The 22467-nt window shown below is 37.4% G+C and overlaps 2 protein-coding genes across 4 annotated transcripts; one reads left to right on the forward strand and one right to left on the reverse strand.

Moving 5' to 3' along the window:
- Positions 1 to 50: 50 nt before the first annotated feature.
- phf5a (PHD finger protein 5A) lies at positions 51 to 1716 on the forward strand. The gene is made up of 4 exons (XM_042508569.1): positions 51 to 199; positions 540 to 563; positions 1216 to 1382; positions 1513 to 1716. Exons 1-4 carry the CDS (start codon positions 148 to 150, stop codon positions 1600 to 1602), a joined length of 333 nt encoding a protein of 110 aa, XP_042364503.1. The 5' UTR covers positions 51 to 147; the 3' UTR covers positions 1603 to 1716.
- A 1550-nt stretch (positions 1717 to 3266) lies between these two features.
- On the reverse strand, positions 3267 to 21957 carry tefa (TEF transcription factor, PAR bZIP family member a). Of its 3 annotated transcripts, none has more exons than XM_042507629.1 (5): positions 21752 to 21957; positions 9894 to 10283; positions 8730 to 8971; positions 6911 to 7122; positions 3267 to 5471 (listed from the first exon to the last, which is right to left on the reverse strand). In XM_042507629.1, the coding sequence occupies exons 1-5, from the start codon at positions 21825 to 21827 to the stop codon at positions 5450 to 5452; spliced, it is 942 nt and encodes a 313-aa protein (XP_042363563.1). In that variant the 5' UTR covers positions 21828 to 21957; the 3' UTR covers positions 3267 to 5449. The 3 variants fall into 3 exon arrangements, with proteins under 3 accessions (XP_042363563.1, XP_042363562.1, XP_042363561.1); XM_042507628.1 differs by lacking the exon at positions 21752 to 21957 and adding an exon at positions 13208 to 13560 and having other exon boundaries at positions 8730 to 8944; XM_042507627.1 differs by lacking the exon at positions 21752 to 21957 and adding an exon at positions 13208 to 13560.
- Between the last annotated feature and the right edge of the window lie 510 nt (positions 21958 to 22467).

A 22467-nucleotide genomic window follows, 5' to 3' on the forward strand; every position in this document is an offset into this window, starting at 1 on the left:
AATAGAATAAAATAGTTGATAAGCGTTTTCTCTTTTCGTTCTCTTTGGAGGCGCTAGGGGGCGGTACTGCAACTCCTCGTACACAGTTTACGGGTCGAAGGTCAGAGTTTAACCAAACCTGCAGCGCTCGCCGTACGTTAGCCGACAATGGCTAAACATCATCCAGATTTGATCTTTTGCAGAAAACAAGCCGGTGTTGGTACGTTAAAACTTGTTTTATTTCACACTTTATGAAATGCTGTTATGTTTTCTCGTCGTTGCTGGATTTTCTTTATTGTAGTTTTGCTGGAGTTAGCTGCCATGCTAACGGTTAGAGCGTGGTTTTCATTGAAGGAGTGTTAGCTCTGATGTTAGCTTAGAGACGAGTACAGCTCTGTGTCGCTGAGAAGAATAAATGTTACAGCTCTAAACTTCCTTTGTTGTATTTAACATTTAGTTTACTGCAAATACGAGGAAGGAATAAGCTGTTCTACTCTGTCAGTCTATCGAAGAGATGTGAATTAACTGCTAACACTGACTGTTTTGTTTTTATTCCTCAGCTATCGGGAGACTTTGCGAGAAATGTAAGTGTTTACTTTTGTGGTTAAACAATAATAATAATAATACAATAAACTGACAAGTTATGGCTTCCCTAATAAAAAGAGAAGTATAGGTTTATTTCTAGTCATTCCAACTTTGTGTGTAACACACTCCCATCATTTTTATGACACTATGCTGAACGTTTGTATGAATTTTGTGGCATAGTACCTCTTTTAACATTTTTAATGAAATACTGTAGCCTGCTATGACTTCAAAATGTTTTATATCACATAATGCTTTGCCATTTTATGAAATATTTTACAACTTACTATGGTATTACTTTTTTATCATTTTTATTTTATATTTTTTTTAATATACTATGCTGCGACTTTTTTATAACACGTGATGACATATCATACTATAACTTTTTAATGATATTTTTTACAACATACCATATTACACTATAACTTTTTTGACATAAATTTACAAAATACCACAGTATGACTTTTTATTTTTTTAAAACTCATAAAATGTCATGACTAATAAGGACTTTTTTTTTATAACGAACTGAAAATACAAATACTACTTCTTGTTATTAATTAATAATTTTTTCCGTATGTCCACATAATTTTATTTCCGCTCACTAATTTCTTAATACAATTTCTCATCCGTTCTGTCCCCTGTTGTGTCTCTCAGGTGATGGGAAATGTGTCATCTGTGATTCCTACGTGAGGCCGTGCACGCTGGTCCGGATCTGTGATGAGTGCAACTACGGCTCCTACCAGGGACGCTGTGTGATCTGCGGAGGGCCCGGAGTATCTGATGCCTACTACTGCAAAGAGTGCACCATCCAGGAGAAAGACGTGAGTGTCCTTAAGCTCACTTAGAAGGAAATAAAAAGCACTTACAATTTAAACCAAATCCTACGTGTATATAAAGAAACAAAGTGTTTTCTAACTAGACTTCTCTCTGCTTTCTCCGTTTCCTTTCCAGCGAGACGGCTGTCCGAAGATTGTAAACTTGGGCAGCTCTAAAACCGACCTGTTTTATGAAAGGAAGAAGTACGGTTTCAAGAAGAGGTGAAGACTCAACAGCCCACTTCTTGTTTTAGTTCTTCAGCCTTTGCAGATTTTCTTTCAAACCTCAAGAAACTTTTTTTTTTTTTTTTTGGATTTGTCAATAAAACTCTGTTTTATATTTCTGTCTTCATTCCTCTCTGTTCAGAAATATTCACAGGCAAACTTAAAACATCCAAAACGTTATAAGGTTGTCAATGTTCACACACAGCTTGATATTAATAGTCACTAAACATTAGGCTACTCAGATTTCACCACTGATGAGCATTTTTATTGACCGGCAACAAAAGAACAAAAAACATCTCTGGATTTTATGGAACCTTTAAAGATATTTTACGATTTAACCAGGATCTATCCAGTGGCGTTTTGTATGTTTGAGATTTTTCTCATCATATTGCAGACGACTGAAATATATCGGTTTAATAATTGATGTTTTATTACATCGCTTAAAATAATCCGTGAACAATTCATAGGCAAGAAATGTCTGCAATATAAACAGAAGGTGACAAGGAGAAGATTTGAATAAGATAAGATTAGCCTTTATTGTTTCCCTTAGGAAAAGTTTGTCTTGGACAACTGAGAGAGTTTTCCAAGACAAATTAGTTGTGAGGGATTATTAGATACTATTAACTAAATAGGGAAAATGTCCAGAAAACTTTATTTTCTAATACCGATACTATACTGATTGTATAATTAGGTTGCTTTAACAAATAAGAGTTTAAACTGGCGGTATGAACTTCTTTTTTTCCCCACATTTTCTCCCTAAACGTCCTCCATCAGATGGCAGTATTTCACACTCTTGCTCTCTGATCAGTATTTATTGACCCAAACTGAACCACAAGTGATTCTCCATTGCTGTGGAATTCTTTTCAGATTGGGGGAAATAGATCATTTATTCCAGCTAGTGCCTGAATTTTGTTTATTTCATTTTTTTACATGACCAGAATACAGGAATAGACGTAGGACATCTTGGTACTTAACCCCTTTGAAACCTAGATCAACATAACTTTAAGTGGTGCATTAACATGTATTTAAACCACATCACTGTGAGCAAAATGGTTCAATTTCTTTCAGAAACATGGGAAAGGGCATTAGGCAATTTGGTAAAAAATGTTCCTCAAATTGCAAGAAATTAGTGGATTCATAAAAATATTTCTAAGAAAGCTTGAAAAAAATGTCCAGAGAACTTTATAATGATCATAACTATATATTTACAATTATTTTTACAGAATTAAAATAATCTTTATGCATTTTTAGACATTTTTTAAATTTTTTATCCTTCCACTTTTTTGTTTTGTTTTGCATATTTTTTAAGTGATTTCTAGCTCATTTTGGTGTCCTCTCTTCTTAAATCTGCTCTTTGCTTTATTCCCATGTTTCTGAACAAAATAAAGCCAATTTCCTCAGGTTTCAAAGGCTAAAGCTTGATTGCAATTTAGTGAGGGATTTTTCAATGAGTGCAATAATCCTGTTTCCACACTTCAAAGGAAAATGATAGAAATATGACTACCTGAATGCAATTGCTGCAATGTCTTAATCTGCACAGTATTTACTATCAGAACATAGTCTGGCTCATATTTCTATGTTTTCCAACAGACTGTTTCACTCTTCTTATATCATTCTTCACTGTGACTGCTCATATCTAAAAAATAAAAAACCCAAACACTTCAGTCTTTTTCAACAAAGCTTTATTTATACAGACTGTATATACAAGACACAAAAGGTAGCCACAATAAGAATACCAAGATGTTTCTTTACAAAGAAATACAAACACAGAATCAGGAAGGTTAAAAAACAACCCTCAAATGTTAAGTTGACCTGTTCCAGATAGAAGGCAGATTTATCAAAGCAGAAAGCATTAAAAAATACCAAAATAAGTCAGGAAGTTTATCATCTTTGTCAGAATTATACCAAAAAATTGAAATTACACACTAGAGACCTTACTGTGGAGACTTTTGTTACCTGAAATTAATGATGCAGGGAGTTGAATCATTTCCACAGAAATCACTGACTCCTGACTTTTAGCTACAAGAGCATGTACAAACGGATAAAGACGCATTTGCAGGTTGTAATATTTAAAAAATAACCTGTATTAGTTACACTTTATTCTTACTTGAATATCATTCCTAACACATGAAAACCCTATCCCGCAGAAAGAATAATATTGAATTTATTTCTGTAAAAAAGTCACTTTCATGGTTCGGAAGCACAGCAACAAAAAAGCAAAACAGCAGCTTTCCCTTTTTTGTCAGTTAAACGATCCTGGATTTAGGAACCACAACTTGAATTTCAGGTGTTGTATTACACAATATGCACCCCTGTAAACTGGCAGACTGTGCATTGAAATGGCTTGAAGAGTTTTTGGGGTTCAATTTTGATGAAAGAGACTCCCCAGTGCAGTTATACACCTACTGAGGCTTCCTGGTTTGTCAAAATATTTGAAAAAATAAAATAAAATAAAATAAATATCTGTTGGCAGCTGTAACAATGAAGTTCAGCCACAAATCAGAAAAGTTGGGTGATGAATGGGTGCCACAATTCCTAAAAACTTGATACAATCTAAAATGCACATTTTACCCCTCGTCAAAGGTTTTTGAACACCTAGTTTTGTGATCATTTCAAGCAATTTACTGTGATTAATAGGAAAACTCAATTGCTTTATTTGCGGACATGATGCTTCCACTGTGTGTGACACTCCACCTCCAGCTGCTTTCAATAAGGCACTAATTTCAGTCCTGTTAGCGCCCGACTGCCTTAAAGGGATAGTTAGACATTTTTTTAAGTGGGGTGTTGGTACTGCAAACACTCCAGCTTGCTTCTGCAAACTGGGGTGTATGCAGTATACTGACTATGAATAAGTACCACATGCAACCCCACTTAAAAAAAAAACATTTATCCCTTAAAATACTCATATTCAGACATTTAACTCTTGGAGGAAAATGTCACACTTTCATTGCTTGATATTGATCCAAAACCTGCACTGTATCCACGTCTTTAATATCCTTTGATACCCAATACATTGTAACACGATGGAGAAAAAAAAGAGTCTAAAAGTATAATCTTAGACTAAAACTATTTACAGTACATGCATCAGTGGGTTCTACGCACAACACTTGAGAGTTTACTAACGTAAATGGACGAGTCGACTTTAACAACCTGCAGAGAGCGAAGCAGGCGTCCTGCTCCGAGACAAACAGAGCGACAGTGAGACGGACATTAAGAGCAGAGCGTTAATGTTTGGCTCTGTGCCGCTGGAGTGAACATGACTGCGCTTTTTTCTTTTTTTTATTGCCATGTCACTTTAATCCCCTGAAGAATCTTAAATTATTGGAAATGTCACAGTTAAAAGTTTTTCGTGGGCAAAGAAAAAGCCCAGCTTTTCACATAATAATATAAATTTGAAAATAAAAAGGCGGGTTTCAGAATTTACTCAAATGTGGAAGCAAACTGCAGTTTATTTATACAAAACCATAATAATGACTAATAACAATCTAAACTATTGCAACTGCTACCCGAGTATCTATCATTGAAAGAAAAAAAAAAAAAAACACAGTTTCTCCTAAATAAACATCACAAATGATCTCTTTCGGCATACAAAACATGATAAACGTACACTTCATAAAAGAGGTGCACTGAAGAAGCACTTGAATATCCTCACACTCCTCTCACTCACATGGATGGTTAAGTTATTCTTAAAAAAAAAAAATAAAGTCTTTACATGCTATTGCACCTCCATGGCAACAGCAGTCACGCCCTCCTCCTCTTCATCTCATCGACTCTATTGTTTGCACATCCCAACCCCACTGGTTTGATTTATTTATTCATTAGTAAAAATAAATGAATAAATCAACTGTTTATTGGTCGTCCGGCACCGCACTTGAAAGAGAAGAGAACAAGAGTGAATGACATGAAGGAGGAGGGAGAGAGGTTAGCATAATTCACGATGTCACACAGTTACGTAGCCTAACGAATAACTTCCGATGTATCAAACCACTTTAGACTGTTTTACCCAGCTCTGGTACGGCGGTTCTGCTTTTTTATTGAATTGACTCCAAACTTAGATGTAGGCCACACAGCTGTGTTAGCCTCAAGAGAATCACGCTGCGTTCCATTTGCACTGGAAAGTCAGAGTTTCCAAATCGGAAAGTTTAACAGAGCGCTCCCTGAAGGCGGAAGAATCAAAGTTCAGTGTGCAGGGTTCCAACATTTCCACGGATAAAATTTAAAAGCTTTTAACATGCTGGTAAACAAATGTCACGCATCGATGCGTATTAGGGCTACGTTACACCAACAGCTTCGGAAAATAAATTAGTTGTGATGTTACATTATGTGGAACATTACAACAATTTCACTACACACAACAAAATTCCACAACTTTTCCGTGGCTGGAAAATGTGATGGTGAAATCCATGACAGCGGGAACCCTGATTAAGGCTTTAACAGTAGTGAATTCTGCAATGCTACACTGTTTGTTAGCACTTCTGTCTTATTTGTGTCTCCTAACAACAGTCCTGGGCAGATAACTGTCCAATGTCTGTCTGTGGAGATGCTGCTGCGCGGTTTGTTTGCGTAAAATGCAATGCTCCATTACCGACTGGTTTGTGCTAACAATAGCTAACCTGGCTTAAACTGGTATTGCTGACAACATCTTAAGGCCCTGACACACCAAGCTGATGGTCTGCCATCAGTCTGGTCAACACTGGGATGTCAGTGATTGTCTGTCTTTGTGGTGTGTCTCACACTGTTGGCCCTCCTCTGCTGTTAATCAGCTGATTCAGGGTGTTGAATCGGCTTAGGAGGCAGTGGAGTGAGATCAATCTGATTGGTTGTTCAGCTCAGCACGCAAGAAGAAAAACGGAGGTGAGGAAAGTAAACAAAGAGCTGAAGTCCAGAGGGACTGAAGTGGAAGCAAACTTGTTCAATAAGATCGGATTTTTCTTTAGCAAAAATGTTTCCTGATGGTTCACTGCTGCTAGTTCTCGAATGTCGATTTTGGGCCTTAAGTTTTCGAACATTTTATGAACAGTCAGTTTAACTCGGGTGTGATGTCATTCCAAGCTCCCACCTGCAACTTCCAAGGTAAATGGTACGCAGCGTTACTCTCGCTCATTCTACTTCGCCTCCATAACAAACAGTCAAACGCTGTCCTCTCAGTGGTTCAGTGGATTTGGTATCACCACATAATCGGGACTGCTTTCTAAAAACAGCCCCCAAATATTGTTTCTGACCTGACCTGTGAAATCAGAGTGACTTATACTGCACTGTCTGCTGTTTGAATGTCCAGTTTCAGTTTTATGTGTTTTATGGTCCCTTACAGTGGTCCGAATTTGGCTTCGTAGCGACTCGCTGTGTTCTTGTAGCGCCCGCACTCCTTCCGTAGCTCGGCTACTTCTGTTCGCAGCGCTGCGTTTTCGCGCTCCAGGAAAGCTGCTCGGACTGTGATCTGGTTCTCCTTTAGCCTGCGAGCGTCACGTGAGCGTTTGGCAGCCATGTTGTTCTTCTTCCTCCTCTGCCAGTATTTGTCATCCTGGAGAAGTGCAGGACAAATAAACAGCAGGGTTGGTCTGAGTCAACGAAACACAACACCAGAGTCCACTGTGCTCAGCTGCTAAGGTAACTCGGTTAAGGTGACAGCCGTATGTATCTTATTGGTGACACATTGGCCCAAATTTGACCCCAGTCAAGTGCGTAGTATGGCAAACAGCCAGGCTCCTTTGTGCCTGTAAACAAAACTGCGGTCTCAGGCGGAGCGGGGAGGAAGCAAAACATCCATCTGAAGAAAGTGAGACTGCTGAGTCACTGTGAGTCGCAAGAGCTCCTTCATTGTGACTTTTTTTCCTGCTGGGTCCACTTCCCTTACATGCATCGAGAAAGTGGCTGATGAAATAACGCTGCAATAAAAGTTACAATTTCATCAGCCATTTTTTCCAATGCATGTGCTCTGAAATAACGTTTATGTTCGGTTCTTTAAGGAAACCATACGTATTGATGATATCCTATTTCTAGGATATTTTTAGCATGTGTTGAGGTTGCTAAACAATCCCTGTATTGAAGTTTCGTGGATGTTGCACAGCCTTAAAACCAGACTCACTTTTTCAGCGTTAAGTAAATACTGGAGCCAATGGAAAATGATCATAAAAATGCTCTAAAAATGATGCCAGATAGTTACTCTCAGCTCTTATATTGTGTGAAGTGGGACACATTCTCTGTTATATCATGGTGTCAAAATATAACATGTGAGGAGGCCACCATGCATTTACATCTGAACCCTTTAGTTCTACAGACATATAACTTTACAGTCATCCATGAAGTGAAGCTTATTCTGCTCTTCGTGCTAACTTTAAGGCTAGATCCACACGTTTCACGTTTAAAAAGCCTAACTGTTGCTATGTTAATGCCTCGAGTCCATACTATTCCAGCATCTTAGAACCCCTATAAATGGAAACCTTTGAAAATGCTGCTGTCCCTGTTTTAGTCTGAAATCTCTGGTTGTGTTTTAGTCTGGATGGGCAGTAACTCACGCTTTTGAGAAGGATGACACACACTTTTGTTTGCTTTTTAATGCCCAACTGTAACACGCACGGTGTCTACAGTTTTAAGACACTTAAATTTAATGCTTTTCAACACCTTTTTAATATCATTATTTAACAAATTCAAGACTGACTTTCGAAGAAAAAAACCCCTCTTTAGCATACATGTGGTTCCATACAGGAATAATGTCTTTAGAGTCAGTTAGGTTAAGCTACATTTTGCCCGTTAAGTGCAAATATGACTTAAGAAGAAAGAGGACTTTGTAGTAGTAGGTCCAGAAAATAAGACTTTAAAAGCTTCAGAGGAGCTTGGTTCTTTGGGGGAAAACAAGGCAATAAAAACCTAAAAAATCTGAATTCAAACCTACTTGACAACTTTTATGGCCTTATATTTACAAAATGTTTTAAGACCGTTTAAAAGGACACCCTGCTCACGTTGCTTTCAGTAGCTGTTTCACCTCATGGTCAGCCCAAGCTAAGAAATCTACGGTCCTTTCTATGCCCAAAGATCATGGTGTCAATTAAACAAACTATGCCCAAACACAGAGAACATTTACTGGACTGCTGTGAATTAGAGACTGCTACTGTCTCTCTCCAAACCTACCTTCTGCTCTTCAGGCACAAACACCTTCTTGGCCTTCTTGATCATCGGTTGTGGCTTGAGCTCATCCTCAGTGAACTTGTGTTTGCGAGGGTCAAACAGCTCGCCGCCAGGCACGCTCGACAGGACCAGGTCGGTGGGATCTGGCTCGTAGTTGACATCGATCTCAATCTCGTCGGGGTCGATAGTGGGGGTTGCTCTGTCCTCGGTGGACACCTCTGAGCAGACAGAAGAGAACATGGGGGCTGAAATATGAGATGGTTGGAGATGAAACTGAAGGTATTTTGAGAACATTTTCTAAAGATTAGGCCATACTTCATTGCCTTTTTGGACAAAGTCCACAACAAAACCTGACTATAGTCATCTGCCATCCCCAGAGAAACCAGATTAAAGTGGTATTATTATTCCTTACTCGATCCACCCCCCCCACACACCTCACCATTTCCTCTTTTTTTGACTTAAACTTCTTTTTTCAGTATATTTGGGCAAATACGTGTGATCAATTTTGAAAATGCATCAATAAAAATTACAGACATGCTCTAAAAAGTAATATATACATTTTCAATATGTGGCTTCTTCGTGCTGTAACACTCACTGACGTTCCAACTGCTGTTAGTCCATTCTGACACATTTCTGCAAACAATCTTTATCACCATGATTATTCAACATCAGAAGGATTAATGATTCATTTATAGCCCCGGTGTTCAAAAAGACTTTACAAAGTGCTTCACAGGATGAAATTTATCAATCACTAACAGGGAGATGACTGTAAATTAAAATAATGATAAATGCTCTTCACTCAAAAATTTAAAATTAACTATAAATGTGCATTTGATCAAAATTTAACAGATGAACAAGCTTAAAACAATGTTATCCGTCCCTCTACTAATATTTATTCTCATCATCATCATCTCACCCACAGCTAGCTCAGCTAAAACCGAGTGTAACGCCTGATCTGAAGAATGCGGGAGGAGTGCACATTCTTATCTCACAATTCTTTAAATTTATAGAAAAGACGTACACATGTTGTACGTATACATCGTTTATGCATCTGGCCCCTGGGACTTGGCTTGAGGAGTCATCTCAATTAACCAGAGCATCCTGTCTTGTTAAACACATACTCAGTAAGGTTTGGTGATAGTCTCTGATTCTGCAGCCTCCACATACCTGCGGTAACATCACAGATGATATCAGCACCACTCTTGATGATTACCACTTCCTCCTTACACTTGTCCAGTTCCTGAATGGGAAGCAGGGTCACTGGAGACACACTTGCTGGCTTGGTAGCCTTAATCTGCTCAGAAGGTGTGGCCCTCTGTTTCTTTTTGGCGTCTCCTTCAAGGCTGCTCTTTAGGGGGTCCTCGTCGGGCAAAGAGGGTATGCCGTTTTCCATGAGGAACTCCTCAAGGTCCATGTACTCCAGGTGGAAGTTTTCCCCATCATAGGGAATGGTTTTCTCCCAGATAGCGGGGGTCAGGGCGGCCGAAGGGCCCATATCGCTACCGCTTCCACCCAGGTCAACATTGTCTCCCAGACTAAGCTTCTCCTTGTCAGTATCTGAAACACAGAAAACATTTAGATATGAGACATTATTTTTACGATGTGGGTTAACACATTTTATGACTCATAATCTGAGGGTAGTTTCCCATTTAACCTTATGGAGGTCAACAGGAAAACTGCCAAAAAAACTAAAGTTCACCATTTTTTCAAAATAAATTGGACATTTTGGTTTTCCAGTCCAAAGGACACACAACCTGACCACCAAGTTTTTGATTGCGTTTATTTCCACAACTGCTACAGATGTAATTCTCAACTGCAATTTGCTACAACACATCAGCTAAAGTCTACGACGCAGAGTTAAGCTGAGGTTCACCAGTCTGTCTGGATATCAGTGGACAACAGGTTCATCTGACGTAAGTTTCATGACCACACTGAATGCTTGGAGGTTGGAGAGTTTATGAACTGAGCTTCTAAGCCATTTTGCCACAATGAAAACTAATATAGTTAGGGCACTGATGTAAATGTTAACTAGTTACATTATCAGCTATCTGATCTTAGCACAAACTATTTGTTACTTACATGTTTTTTGCCGACAAAATATATCTCTGTAAACTGTAAAAGCAACTTTGTTTCAGCAAAAAACGCTTTTGAAGTTGGGTGAGTGTCTTAAAAAATGCCCATAAAAATAAGGATGTTCAAAATAAACTTCAGTCAACGTCACTGTCATAAAAAGTCTCTTTTTGATAAACAAATATTCAACCCGTAAAAATTTTAAAAGATATTCAAAATCTATCCAAAGTAATTTTATTCAGAAGTATTCATTAAATAAGTGACAAACAGTTCAAATTTCATCATTATTTTGTATTCTCGTGCACTAACTACTGTAACGCACCAGTTGTATGCCGATATACAAATTTATCCAGTTCTTGCCTCCCTCCACTGGTTGCCTTTTAACGTTAGAATTGATTTAAAGATCCTTTTATAACTTTTAATGCTCAACATTATTTCAACCAGTTATCTGGCTGAGCCTCTGACCCCCTATGCTTCAGGCTAAGACCTGTGCTCCTCAAGCCTCCCCTTACTGGTCTTCTCCAGGTCAAAGTTGCTAACTAAGGGTGACTTGGTTTTTTGGCTTTTTGTATACCTTTGGCTCTGCCTGAGGATTAGGCATGTTAGCACATTACCTGTTTTAAAATCACTGCTTAAAACATTTTTATAGGAAGACTTTACTTTTTAACCCTTTGAAACCTAAGAAAAATAGCTTGATTTCTTTCAAAACTTAGGAAGAAGGCAATAAGAAACGAGAGAAATGACCCAAAAATAAGAAAGAAATTAATAAAAAAGTACAAAAAGAAGACCTTAAAAATAGTAAAATAAAGCCATTTTACAAAGGGAAATTACTCAGAAAGGAGCTAAATTTATTATAATTCCACAGCATATTTTTATACACACAATTATTATCTATAAAATAGTCTCTCTCCAAGATAATTGTCCCCTAGCTTTTTAGAGATAATTTTTCAAATTTACAAATTTCTTGCAATTTGTGCAAGATTTCCTCCCATGTTGGTTATTGGCAGTTTTTTAGAGAATTGGCACCAATTTACAAAGGGTTCAAAGGTTAAAATTCTTCTGAAACGCATCTGAAAGCAGCACAAGAAAAGTGACGCCACTCAAGATTTTACTTTTATTTTATTTCATTTTGTTCTGTTTTTGCCTCAGTGCATAATACTTCTCTCACTTTTAGCACCTGTTTTTTCTTTTTTTTTGCACTTTGAGAGGTACTTTGCAACCTTGTTTAGATAAGTACTATACAAATAAATTTAGAATTATTCTCATCATTATTATTATTAGAAAACACCTTTTTTCCATCAATGTCATCTCTGAATCACGAGAGCACCTGGCTTACAGGATAAGTAAAATGTATAATCTAAATGTGACTTTAGATTTGGTTGGTGACAAAATAGGAAGAATTTCAGAAATATTTGTTAGAATTCCAAAGAGACTTTCATTTACTATGGATAAAACACAGTAGTGTAATGTAATGAAGTAATACTTAAGTATACCTTGTATTTTTGGAGTATCTGTGCTTTACTTTAGTTTTTAATATTTTTGTCAACTCCACATTTCCCCTGAGCATTTTTGTGACTTACAACAAAATAGGGAGGGAAGGATGGAAGGGAGGAGGAGGGGATGGACAGATAAATGAAGTAATGTGAGGTTAAAAAAAAGGATTTTGTTCTTCAAATCATTTTAAGTTTTGAAGAGGACATAATTTATCTCCAAGTGTAATGTGCGCTTTATTTTTAAGATGAAGAAATAAACTTCATAATTCTGGGAATTATGAGAGCTTGCTTTATTATTACCAGCATTTGCTTGTACTTTTTACCTTTAATACTTAATTACATTTAACATAAAAAAATCACTTTTGATACTTACAGTTAAGTACAGTACATGACTGACACTTTAAGGCTTTTACTAAAGTAATATTCTAGTGGGAGGCTTAAACTCCTACCAATGTCTGGTATGATATCTGTACTTTTACTCAAACATGGCTTTTAGGCACTTCATCCACCACTGATAAAGCATGATACAACAACAAAAAAAAAACCAAAAACAAATGAATGACTTTCACAACAGAGTTATCGAAGCATTACAGTGATATGAAAGCTGGAAAACCACTTGTTTTCTGCATGGATGTATTGGGGTATTCATGTTTCATCGTAGTGTAATGCCACTGACCCGGCCAGCAGAAGGCGCCATTTTTGTTTTAAATGCCCCTAAACAGTGAACCACTTTCAACAACACAACTGCTTCACCAAGCTAGTTTCTCCTTTCACCAGCAGACTCAAGCACAAAAGACAGTAAGCTCAACAAAATGTGTATGTGCAGGTAAGTAATGCAAAACATTTTAAAAACACAGTGGTTACCAAGCTAGTTTGACCTAACGCTACATCCTCCTCTGTCCATTGACCTGCTCTTACCGTCGTCGCCCTCCAGAATATTCGGCGGAGGCATTTCCATTATCTTCTTCAAAACCACCGGGAATGTACTCGAGGCTCCGGTGGCCGTTTCAAGTGTGATGATAATCGGCTCTACCGACATTTTTCTCCTTGTTGTTGTTAGCAACTGGCAAAAAAGCTAGCTATCCTGTTGACTCGATGCCGTTCCCTATCTAATCGCTTTCACCGCTGTTGAACGGCGTCTCTAACGACTTTTAATCCGAAAATGAACGTGTCGACGACCGTCTAACTATTCTCAACACTGTTGCTCACTTTGATTCGGACAATTTGTTCGTGTTAAGGTTTTGGAACAAACCGCACCTCCTCGTCAAAAATGTCCGCCCAGTCTTGTGTTCATACGCGGGTCGGCTCCTCGTTTATGACTATTAATCAGAGGGGGCGGGGTTTAGAAGAGAGGAGCCAATAGCGAGTGTCACGTCGCGGATGGCTGTGATCTCATTGGTTGACCGAGTTATATATGGTCCACAGAATATGTTAACAGAAAACGTGTCACTAGCCAAACACCTAGACATGGATATGATAAGCAGCACTGTGCAGCTTGACCTATTTTGATTTCGGTGCTGCAGTAGCGTGATACCTTTAATGAACGTCCATGATCACTGTTTATAAGGCATGTTTTCTTAATAACGTATTACAGTAATGTTGTGCACAGACAAACCTCAGCATACAGGCTTTAAAACTTTAAAGTGTGATTAGTCGATCGATGTCTCAGCAGCGCCATCACATCTTCTTCAAACATACGTTTTAGACGCGTAATAAATCCTGCATTTCGTCATACTTCTCGCAAACATCAGATGTGCATGCAACATATAGGCCACACATGTCCGTATGTTGCAGCAGCGCAGCTCACATGCAAACACACGTGCAGTTGCGGCCCTTATATATCTGCAGGCTCCGTCCAATGGAGCTGCAGCTCTGTTTATCATGCAGAAACGTGCCGGCATCAGGGCACTGGCCGCGCAGAGGTAGCACCTTGAGGTTTAAATCGGGAGTGCATTGCTGCGGCTGAGGAGACATCCCAAGGGCAAAGATATGTGAAACAAAAATGCAAAGTTGCCACAACAGGGCAGGACATGTAGTGTTACATCAGTCTCACCGCAACCTCATTCAGTCATTAGAAAAGTGCTTGCTTGCAATATTTGGTCTGGTTCAACCTGATGTGTTGTATTAAGTGGAGGAAGTATTCAGATCCTTTACTTAGGGACTGTACCAGAAGGTGTGACTTTTTGTTGTTTTTTTTACCCTTTCCAAAGCTACTTATGTTTTTCCCTAAATGTCCCTTAGTGACTGGGGGAAAATGCATGACCCGCCATCCACCATAAAATGTATACACACCAAATGTAGGTAGTACTGGGGCCCATGCAACATCCAAACAGAACAGGAGTTCAAGTCATCACCAAAACAGATGGTTAATTTCTCAAACAAAGTGCAATTCTTACTTAAAATCTGGTAAAAGATCATTAAAAATGCTTAAACATTTCTTTTTGACATGCCTCCCCTGCATCTACCCCTATCCACTCACAAGTCATGTGTAACGATCACTCTCTTATTCCTAATAAAAAATACTGTTAAAAGTAAAATTTCTGCATTGAAAATGAAACTTATCTAAAAGTGACCATCTATGCAAGTATAAGGAAAATGTACGTAAAGAAATTAAAGTTTAAGTAATCAATGAAGAAAATCAATTTCATAAATCAAAATTACAAGAAGCTGGAGCCATGAAAACTGTTGGCATGAAAAATGACAAACTGTCAAAATAGCTATAAATTAAGTGTTCTGTCAATCAGCTGCACTTCTACATTTTTCATGTTTTGTCTGCAAAAATCTTAATTTGTAAAGTAACTTGTAACTCTGGTTATCAAATCATTGTAGTGGCCACAGTAGCGGGGCCTGTTCTGCTTTTAATGCCTCCTCTGGCTGTAAATCTAAGTTTCATATACTTTACTTATGTCTGTTTCTTTGTCTTAAAATAATTGTTATTAAATACCCTTTATAAGGTCTAATGTCAGAGAATGATACTATAATGGAGTAAAAAGTCAAAGTAGAACATTACAACATTTTTTCCATATATTAAGGAAAACAAAACAGGATGTACAGTGCACTTGATCTCAAATAGAACACGGTTCTAATGCAGCTACACCCTGTTTTGTTTTGACAGATGAATACATCTAAATGTACGGTCCAATAAATGCATCCCCACATCATCCAGTGTCTCCAGATGGGTTATTCAGTCTATTTTATACATTAACATCAGTATGAGAAATTACAAAAGGGCAGCTCTGCACAGCATGGTACACACTGGCCACAACTCTTTGGGTTTTATTGGTGGTGGTGGATGGGGGGTGTTTTTGTCCCATGTTGTTTGTATGTGTCTGTTTTTAGCATAACACTGTGAGGAGAGACTTGAAGGTCAGCTACAGTGAGTGTGCACATGAGATTACTGAGTGTGTTCACACTAAATATCACCTACTGAAGCACCACACTGCCTTGTTTAAAACCTGCTATCAAAAAGTAAAGGCGACAATAACCCAACAAAAAAACTAATACTTGATCTTTTCTCGACCTTAACAGCATTCCATCAAACTTCCTGTTATCACAGAACACTAGATGAGGATCAAGATAAACCACAGCTGAAAAACGCAGGCTGTTTTCGCTCACATGGATGCGCCACAGCTACAAATTTAATCTGCCCACAATGCTGTTTATAAAAAAAAAAACTTTTATCTGAAAACAATTGTCAGCATGACTGTGCAGTTCTGCACAAAAATAAAAAAATGCAGTCCGGATTTTTCTGATGTGATTCACATCCTGTTAACTTTGTACACGCTTAAGAAAGTTTGCAGCATATTTAGCGGTGTTGACGCCTTTATGGATTCTGTGAAATGATGCTCACATTATTCACCATCACGCAAAAAAAAGAAAGAAAAAAAAAGAAAAAGAAATAAGCTTGAGAAAAACTAAATTAAATATTTTCATAATTAGATATTCAAAATGATGTTACAGAATCAGTAGATTTTTAAGCAGTTATTTCAGGTTATTTCCTTGTTTGTTTATACTCTCAAAACTCATTTAACGGTCATTTATCTTGTATCTCACTAAATTATTCCTAGTTTTTCATTTCTTTTTTCATTGGGTATTGCCTTTTTTCTCATGTTTCAAGCCAGCTTGCTCAGGTTTCAAAGAGAGTATTTTTCCACCTCACGTGCTAAAACATCTAAAAATAAAGCGGCCACAACTTTGAAGCCTACAAAGCAAATTCTGAGCTCCTGCACATGTAGAGCCCTGGAGGAGTCCACACACACTTTTAAATCCTCCCTGTCCTGGTTACCTGTGTGTGTTAAAACATGTGCTAAACATTCACTGTTATTATTGCTGTGGTACTTTGACAGCTCATGCACATTCTAATAAAGGTGAAATGCGTAAAACGTAGGCAGAACAAACAGATCAGGTGATTTATCTGATAAAAACACTGAATAAGACAGTTTCACATTCTAAATCTGTGTTTTTACAACAGTTTGTTGCAGAGGAGCTTCTGACTATGGTAGCTGATGTAAAAACGTGACTGTCCTATCTAGAGAAAATGTTTGGTTTGCCCTTTCTGGGCTACTGTCAGGTCGAGTGGCTAATCTGGAGAAACAGGATAACTGGGCCGGGCTGGTTTTGGGGCCGCAAGGGCCGGTGTATAGTCACAGTAAATAGATAATGCAGGCTGCACTCACAGGAGCCTAGGAGGTTACAATAGGTCACATCATCAGTGATGTAATAACATTTGAGACTTGACGACGGTTGATCCCTCCACCCCAAAAAGGTCAGTGCAGTGAGGGTGTAACTGGTAAAAGATGCAAGACATAAAACCTAACCAACAAGATGGACAATAAAAGAAAAGAAAAGCGGTAAACTGAAAGCTCTACAAGCTGACAGGCAATATGTGCTAAACAAGTTTTTAATTAAAACAAGTTGGCGGCTTGACAGCGACAGCAACGTTTCTGAGAAAGCACCGAGTTGAGATGACGACACAGATAAAGCAAGAGGTGCAACATCAAGCTGCCAAATGTGCAAAACAAAACATATAATGTCTGCAAACCACTGTTCAAGTTAATGAAATCAAAATGAATTGTGTGGTGATATATGGCCTAACATATACTATATGAAGAAGTTCTTTGCAAAAAATAGTATGTTACAACAAAACAAAAGTGTGTGAAGTGTGAAGCACTGCCTCGTAACCCCTCAGAGGATTGAGAGCGATATAACTCCACAGACAGTGCACAGACAGAATTCAATCAATGTTACGGTTATAAAGGGAGCACAGGCTGGACCTGTTCTATATGAAAAGTGCCCTCAAAAAATTAAGAATTTAAGGGGGCAACTTGAAATTATATGTATTTGCATTGAATTGGAAATTAGATTTTGAATAATACACTATGAATAACATGGTTGTAGAGAATAGTGCACTTTTTTGGACTTACATACTAGTATGGCTAAAATTATGTATCTTCAGTATAAAAGGTTGTGTACTTAATAGGACTGGTCTGAAAACACAATCATATTTTAAGGTTATTATACACTACAGAACGCATACTTATTAAATTCCACATCAGATACTACATTCCCCTAAATCCTACAAATTGCACCTTTAATATTATTATCGGAACAAAGAACCATATCAAACAAAAAAATGAAGACACTTTAAAGTCATGACTTCATCTCAGACTCCTCCAGAATTAATGTCAACATCTTTGGACAGCTATAAAAAACTTAAAATAATCAAATAACGTCCAAATAGATTATGAAGTTGAAACATTTGGTTATTTTACTACTTAATTATGCCTCATTATTATTACAGCCTTTATCATCTGTAGGTTATTTAGCAAGTGGAAGATAAAAGTGGACATTTCCCCAATATAGGAGAGAGAAAATTAATAGACACGTCATTAATGATACTTTTTCGGTGTCTTTGGGATCTCCTCTAATGCACAAACTGACAAGTGATTATGAAATCCTGTGAAATGGGGCTACAGCACTACAGCATTAATGTAATCACATTACCCGACTCTAATCTGATCTATCTAAATATGGTCCAGAGTAAGAAGGAAAACAGAGACATCTAGTGATTTAATCACAAAGCTACAGAGCCCTCGGCTGTGGGAGAGGATCAAACCTTGAAAACAGCTTGTTTGAGGGATTGGATCACATTATCCAGCTTTGGTTTTGATGAGAACCAAACGTTCATTGTATGTTTTTCAAAACTTTTCAGGACAATTGGGATATCTATGATTTAAAAAAAAAAAAGTTTATCCTGATTGCAACTGGAGGGTGGACTCAGGTTGTATTTTAGGGAAAAAAATTGAAATTGATTAAATACATGTTGGTTTATTTTTATTTTGAACTTGATTTGTTTATCTGTTGAAGAGATAAAGTAAAATAAGTCGATAAAAGCTGCCTTTTGAGCCTTTCACTACAGTAATGTAAAAATAAATGGAAGTTATCTCCATTAGGGGTGGTGGGGGAAAAAAAATAAAAATTGACACAACAAAGTATTGCTGTATTATATCCTTACACTAATGCCAAGTATTTATTTTTTTAATTATATAAATTATGAGTATTACAAATACAAACCAAAGTTTTGGTAGTCTAGTAGAATATTGAAAGCTCTTGCTTTTGCAGGTCACTTTGACTATGAACAGAGTGAAAATCTTCATAGATAAAACAGATGTTGACAAATTCTCCTTTTTAGTTAAAAAATGTATTAAATCGCAATATATATTATGACAATACTTAGTGTATTGCAACATGTTTAAAATTGCAATAATATCGTATCTTGACATTGTGATAATATTGTGGCACCTCTGGTGGTACCCACCTCTAGTCCCCATAAAATATTCCTCCAAAATGGTTGTAAATAAAAATGGATTAGCTGATAATGAACAGCAAAAACAAAAACTCTTGAGATTTCCAATACTGGATGATTTTGATCCAGTTTAAATTATTTGGATAACTTTTCTTCTTTTCTCATGAGGCAGGGATGTTCAACTCGCTGTGCCCGGGGGCCAATTTTGCAAAATGTCAGAAAGCCAAGGGCCAGCTGTCCCATAAATGTTGGATTTGCACAGGGGCGTTAAGAGGATTTGAGGACATTTGGGGCTTGGCCTGGACCCCTGTTGCAGGGGGTGGGGGATCCTCCACTGGCACTGTTTTTTATATAAACAAGCTCCGTTTTGGTGCCTTTAAAAATACACCCCAGCACTTTGTTTACATTAAAATGAAACAAATCCAAGTGTGAATCAGTTTATTTTCATTGTAAATTAGAAAATGGTTGGAGGGCCACCCAGCACCCTGTCAGGTGCCAAATTTGGCCAACAGGCCATAGATTGAGTATCACTGGTTGATGCAATTGTTACAAGGTCCTTTTGATTGTGTCATAATAATATAAGGTGATAAATGACATCTAAAACTATTATAACTATTAATTTTCATATCAACAGCTGTTTGGGGGGTCCATATATATGGACACAAAATCCTTTATTAGTAGTATTTTTTTATCACCTTTACTGTACTGAAAGGCGTATTCCTGTCTACTTTTAATCATAACAGATAAACAAATCAAGTTTATTTTTGTGTTTTATTCCTGAATCCATCCCTCTACTGGGATCAACAGAATCCTGATTTTTTTTAAAAATTGTATTATTTCTTTTTTTATAAAAGTGATCCCAATCCCTATGAAAACACACTGAGGGTTTGATCCAGATCAAAACCAAAACTTGTTTGCATAATCCAATCCCATTTTCTTTTTAAACAAACCTTTTTCAAGAGTTGACCCAATCCCATCGGATTACCTCTCCACAAAAACACAAAAACACAAATACACACACACACATACATATACATACACACACACACACACACACACACACACTCTCTCAGTGGAATAACAAATAGGATCAAACACAGGGACAATAACAGGAGCATGCTGTTGCTCCTCACCCACTGTTTTCTTTTATCTGATCAACACATGAGAGGCCCAGGACATGGGTTAGGGAGAATATTCACTTGTTTCAAGTATCACCAAAACTGTGCTTGTGACAAAGCTGCTGCAGGATCCAGTTGGTGTTTAAAGGTTAAAGGACGTGAAGTATTTGTTTAACAATGATGTAACAGGATGGAGAGGTCCTGCAGGTTTACAGACTTGTCACTATGCAGGTAAACCACGTGGTCTCTCTTGTTCTCCTCTGTTTCACTGCGACAATGTAGAATAAGGGGCTGATTTTGCAGCTTTGTTTACTTTTTTGAAGCTTATTTGGGGTGCCGGTCTAAAAATAGGCCACGGTAAAATGATCAAGCAGGCAAAGACATCATTCATCTTACTCAGCCACAGCAGCCAAAAACAGAGTCAGAAGTTGTGTTAACCTATGAAACCCGAAACGACATCAGCTTTCTTGTGCTGCGTTCAGAAACCCTTCAAGAGTATTTAAACCTTTGAAATATGAGCAAATATGGTTGATTTCTTTCCCAAGAAAATGGGGGGAAAATGCAGTCTGCAACCTGGCATTAAATGTCCTGCACATTGCCAAAAAAAAATAGCTAAAGATTTTGATTTTTTTTGCCATACTATAGCCTTGCTTTTCGTAATTTTTTCAAGAAGCTATTTTATGGGTTTTGGAACCATTTTTGTGTCGATTTTATTGTGCATAATGTGCATTTTTTTGTGATTTATGTTGCATTATCTGGCTTGAGTTTTCTTTACGTGTATTGTTTATCTTGTATGGGGTTTTATTTTTCAGTTTTTGTACAACTTTATGTCAGTTTTTGTGCTGTATCTTTATTATGACTTGCTATAAATAAATTAATACATTTAAAAATGACCTGAAAACTAAATAAAAATGTATATAAAGAGAATCATATTTTAAATAAAAGTCAAACTATGTAATTATTATAGATTTAAAATTAGGTTTTATAATATAATATTTATTATTTTGGCTTTTTTTTCCAGGTCATTATCTATTTTTGTTCCTTTTTTTTAATGCTCTATTTTAGTAATTTCTTTTTCTTGTAACTTTCTACTAATTTCTTGCACATTTTGGGTCAGTCGTTATTAACTTACTCATAATCTTCTTTCCATGTTTTCTAAAGCTAAATTAAGCCAAATATGCTCAGGTCAAAAGGGGATACATAGGCTGATCACCAAAACCACTGAACTACATGTACTGCTGCTACAGATTTAGTCGTTGTATTGACATAACTGCCATGCAATACTCAATAAGCACAGTTTCTGAAGGAAATTTATCAACATTTGGACACTCATTAAATCGATAAGTAGACCCACGCAGTCCAGGCGCTGGCACAAATTCCCATCCAACTCAGCTGACAGGGATTACGCAACAATCACGCAGTTGTTTGCAGACATTTAAAAAAGTGTTTAAAACTGCAAATCAAACTTCAGTGACCCGCTTTGCATTTAAGCAAATTCTCAAAGCAATCATTTTGCCGTTTGATTTGGCAGCGACTTACCATTATCGTCAAAGTTTGGGAGAGTGAATGGCTGCTCCAGAAGAGCCCTGAAAATCTCCGGGATGTCTGCGCTCATTTTTTCTCTAAATTACTTTCAGGTCGACAACTTATTCAGAGCTGGTCGGCAGCTCACAAGAAGCGATAAAATAAAGTGAAGAGAAGCTGCTTAAGTGGTTCACAGGGGTGAGACTACCAAAATAACAGGTCATAAACGAACTCTCCACGAGTTACTTAACTCAGCCCGCCCACTCTGCTCCCCGCAGCCAATCAGCGGCGAGGTTTGCCTCCGGTGACCGGCGGAAAGAGTACCGATTTGTTAGTAAGTGTGCCTGTCACAGTGGAATCGGCCAATCACGAGCTGTAGCTGCATTACCTAAGGTAAAAAAAAAAAAAAAAGAAAAGAAAAGAAAGAAAAGTTTCGACCATAAACGTAGCAGACTGTTATGTAATAATAAAAAATACTAAATAATAAACACCACCTGAACCTCCGAAAAAGCGCAATAATAGGGTTTTTTAAAACAATAACATGCAAACATAAATTAATTAAAACATGTTATGACAGTAATACTGTCTGATTTTCTAACATGGGCTATACATAGCCAACGTAAACATATTCTAAGTCACATTTGCAGTTATAATTTACGCAAGTGTTAACTCATGTTAAATATATTTTGAGGTATATGTAATACACGTGAATAAAGGTGACACACGTGTAT

Source organism: Plectropomus leopardus, chromosome 19 (genome assembly GCF_008729295.1).
Source record: "Plectropomus leopardus isolate mb chromosome 19, YSFRI_Pleo_2.0, whole genome shotgun sequence".
Classification (NCBI taxonomy): domain Eukaryota; kingdom Metazoa; phylum Chordata; class Actinopteri; order Perciformes; family Serranidae; genus Plectropomus; species Plectropomus leopardus.

Coding starts and splice junctions, on each gene's coding strand:
- tefa (XM_042507627.1), bottom strand. CDS start 13,328: ATGTCGGTAGAGCCGATTATCATCACACTTGAAACGGCCACCGGAGCC. Junction 10,284..13,207: donor TATTCTGGAGGGCGACGACG/GTAAGAGCAGGT, acceptor TCTGTGTTTCAG/ATACTGACAAGGAGAAGCTT. Junction 8,972..9,893: donor CATCTGTGATGTTACCGCAG/GTATGTGGAGGC, acceptor CTCATATTTCAG/CCCCCATGTTCTCTTCTGTC.
- phf5a (XM_042508569.1), top strand. CDS start 148: ATGGCTAAACATCATCCAGATTTGATCTTTTGCAGAAAACAAGCCGGT. Junction 200..539: donor CAGAAAACAAGCCGGTGTTG/GTACGTTAAAAC, acceptor TTTATTCCTCAG/CTATCGGGAGACTTTGCGAG. Junction 1,383..1,512: donor GCACCATCCAGGAGAAAGAC/GTGAGTGTCCTT, acceptor TTTCCTTTCCAG/CGAGACGGCTGTCCGAAGAT.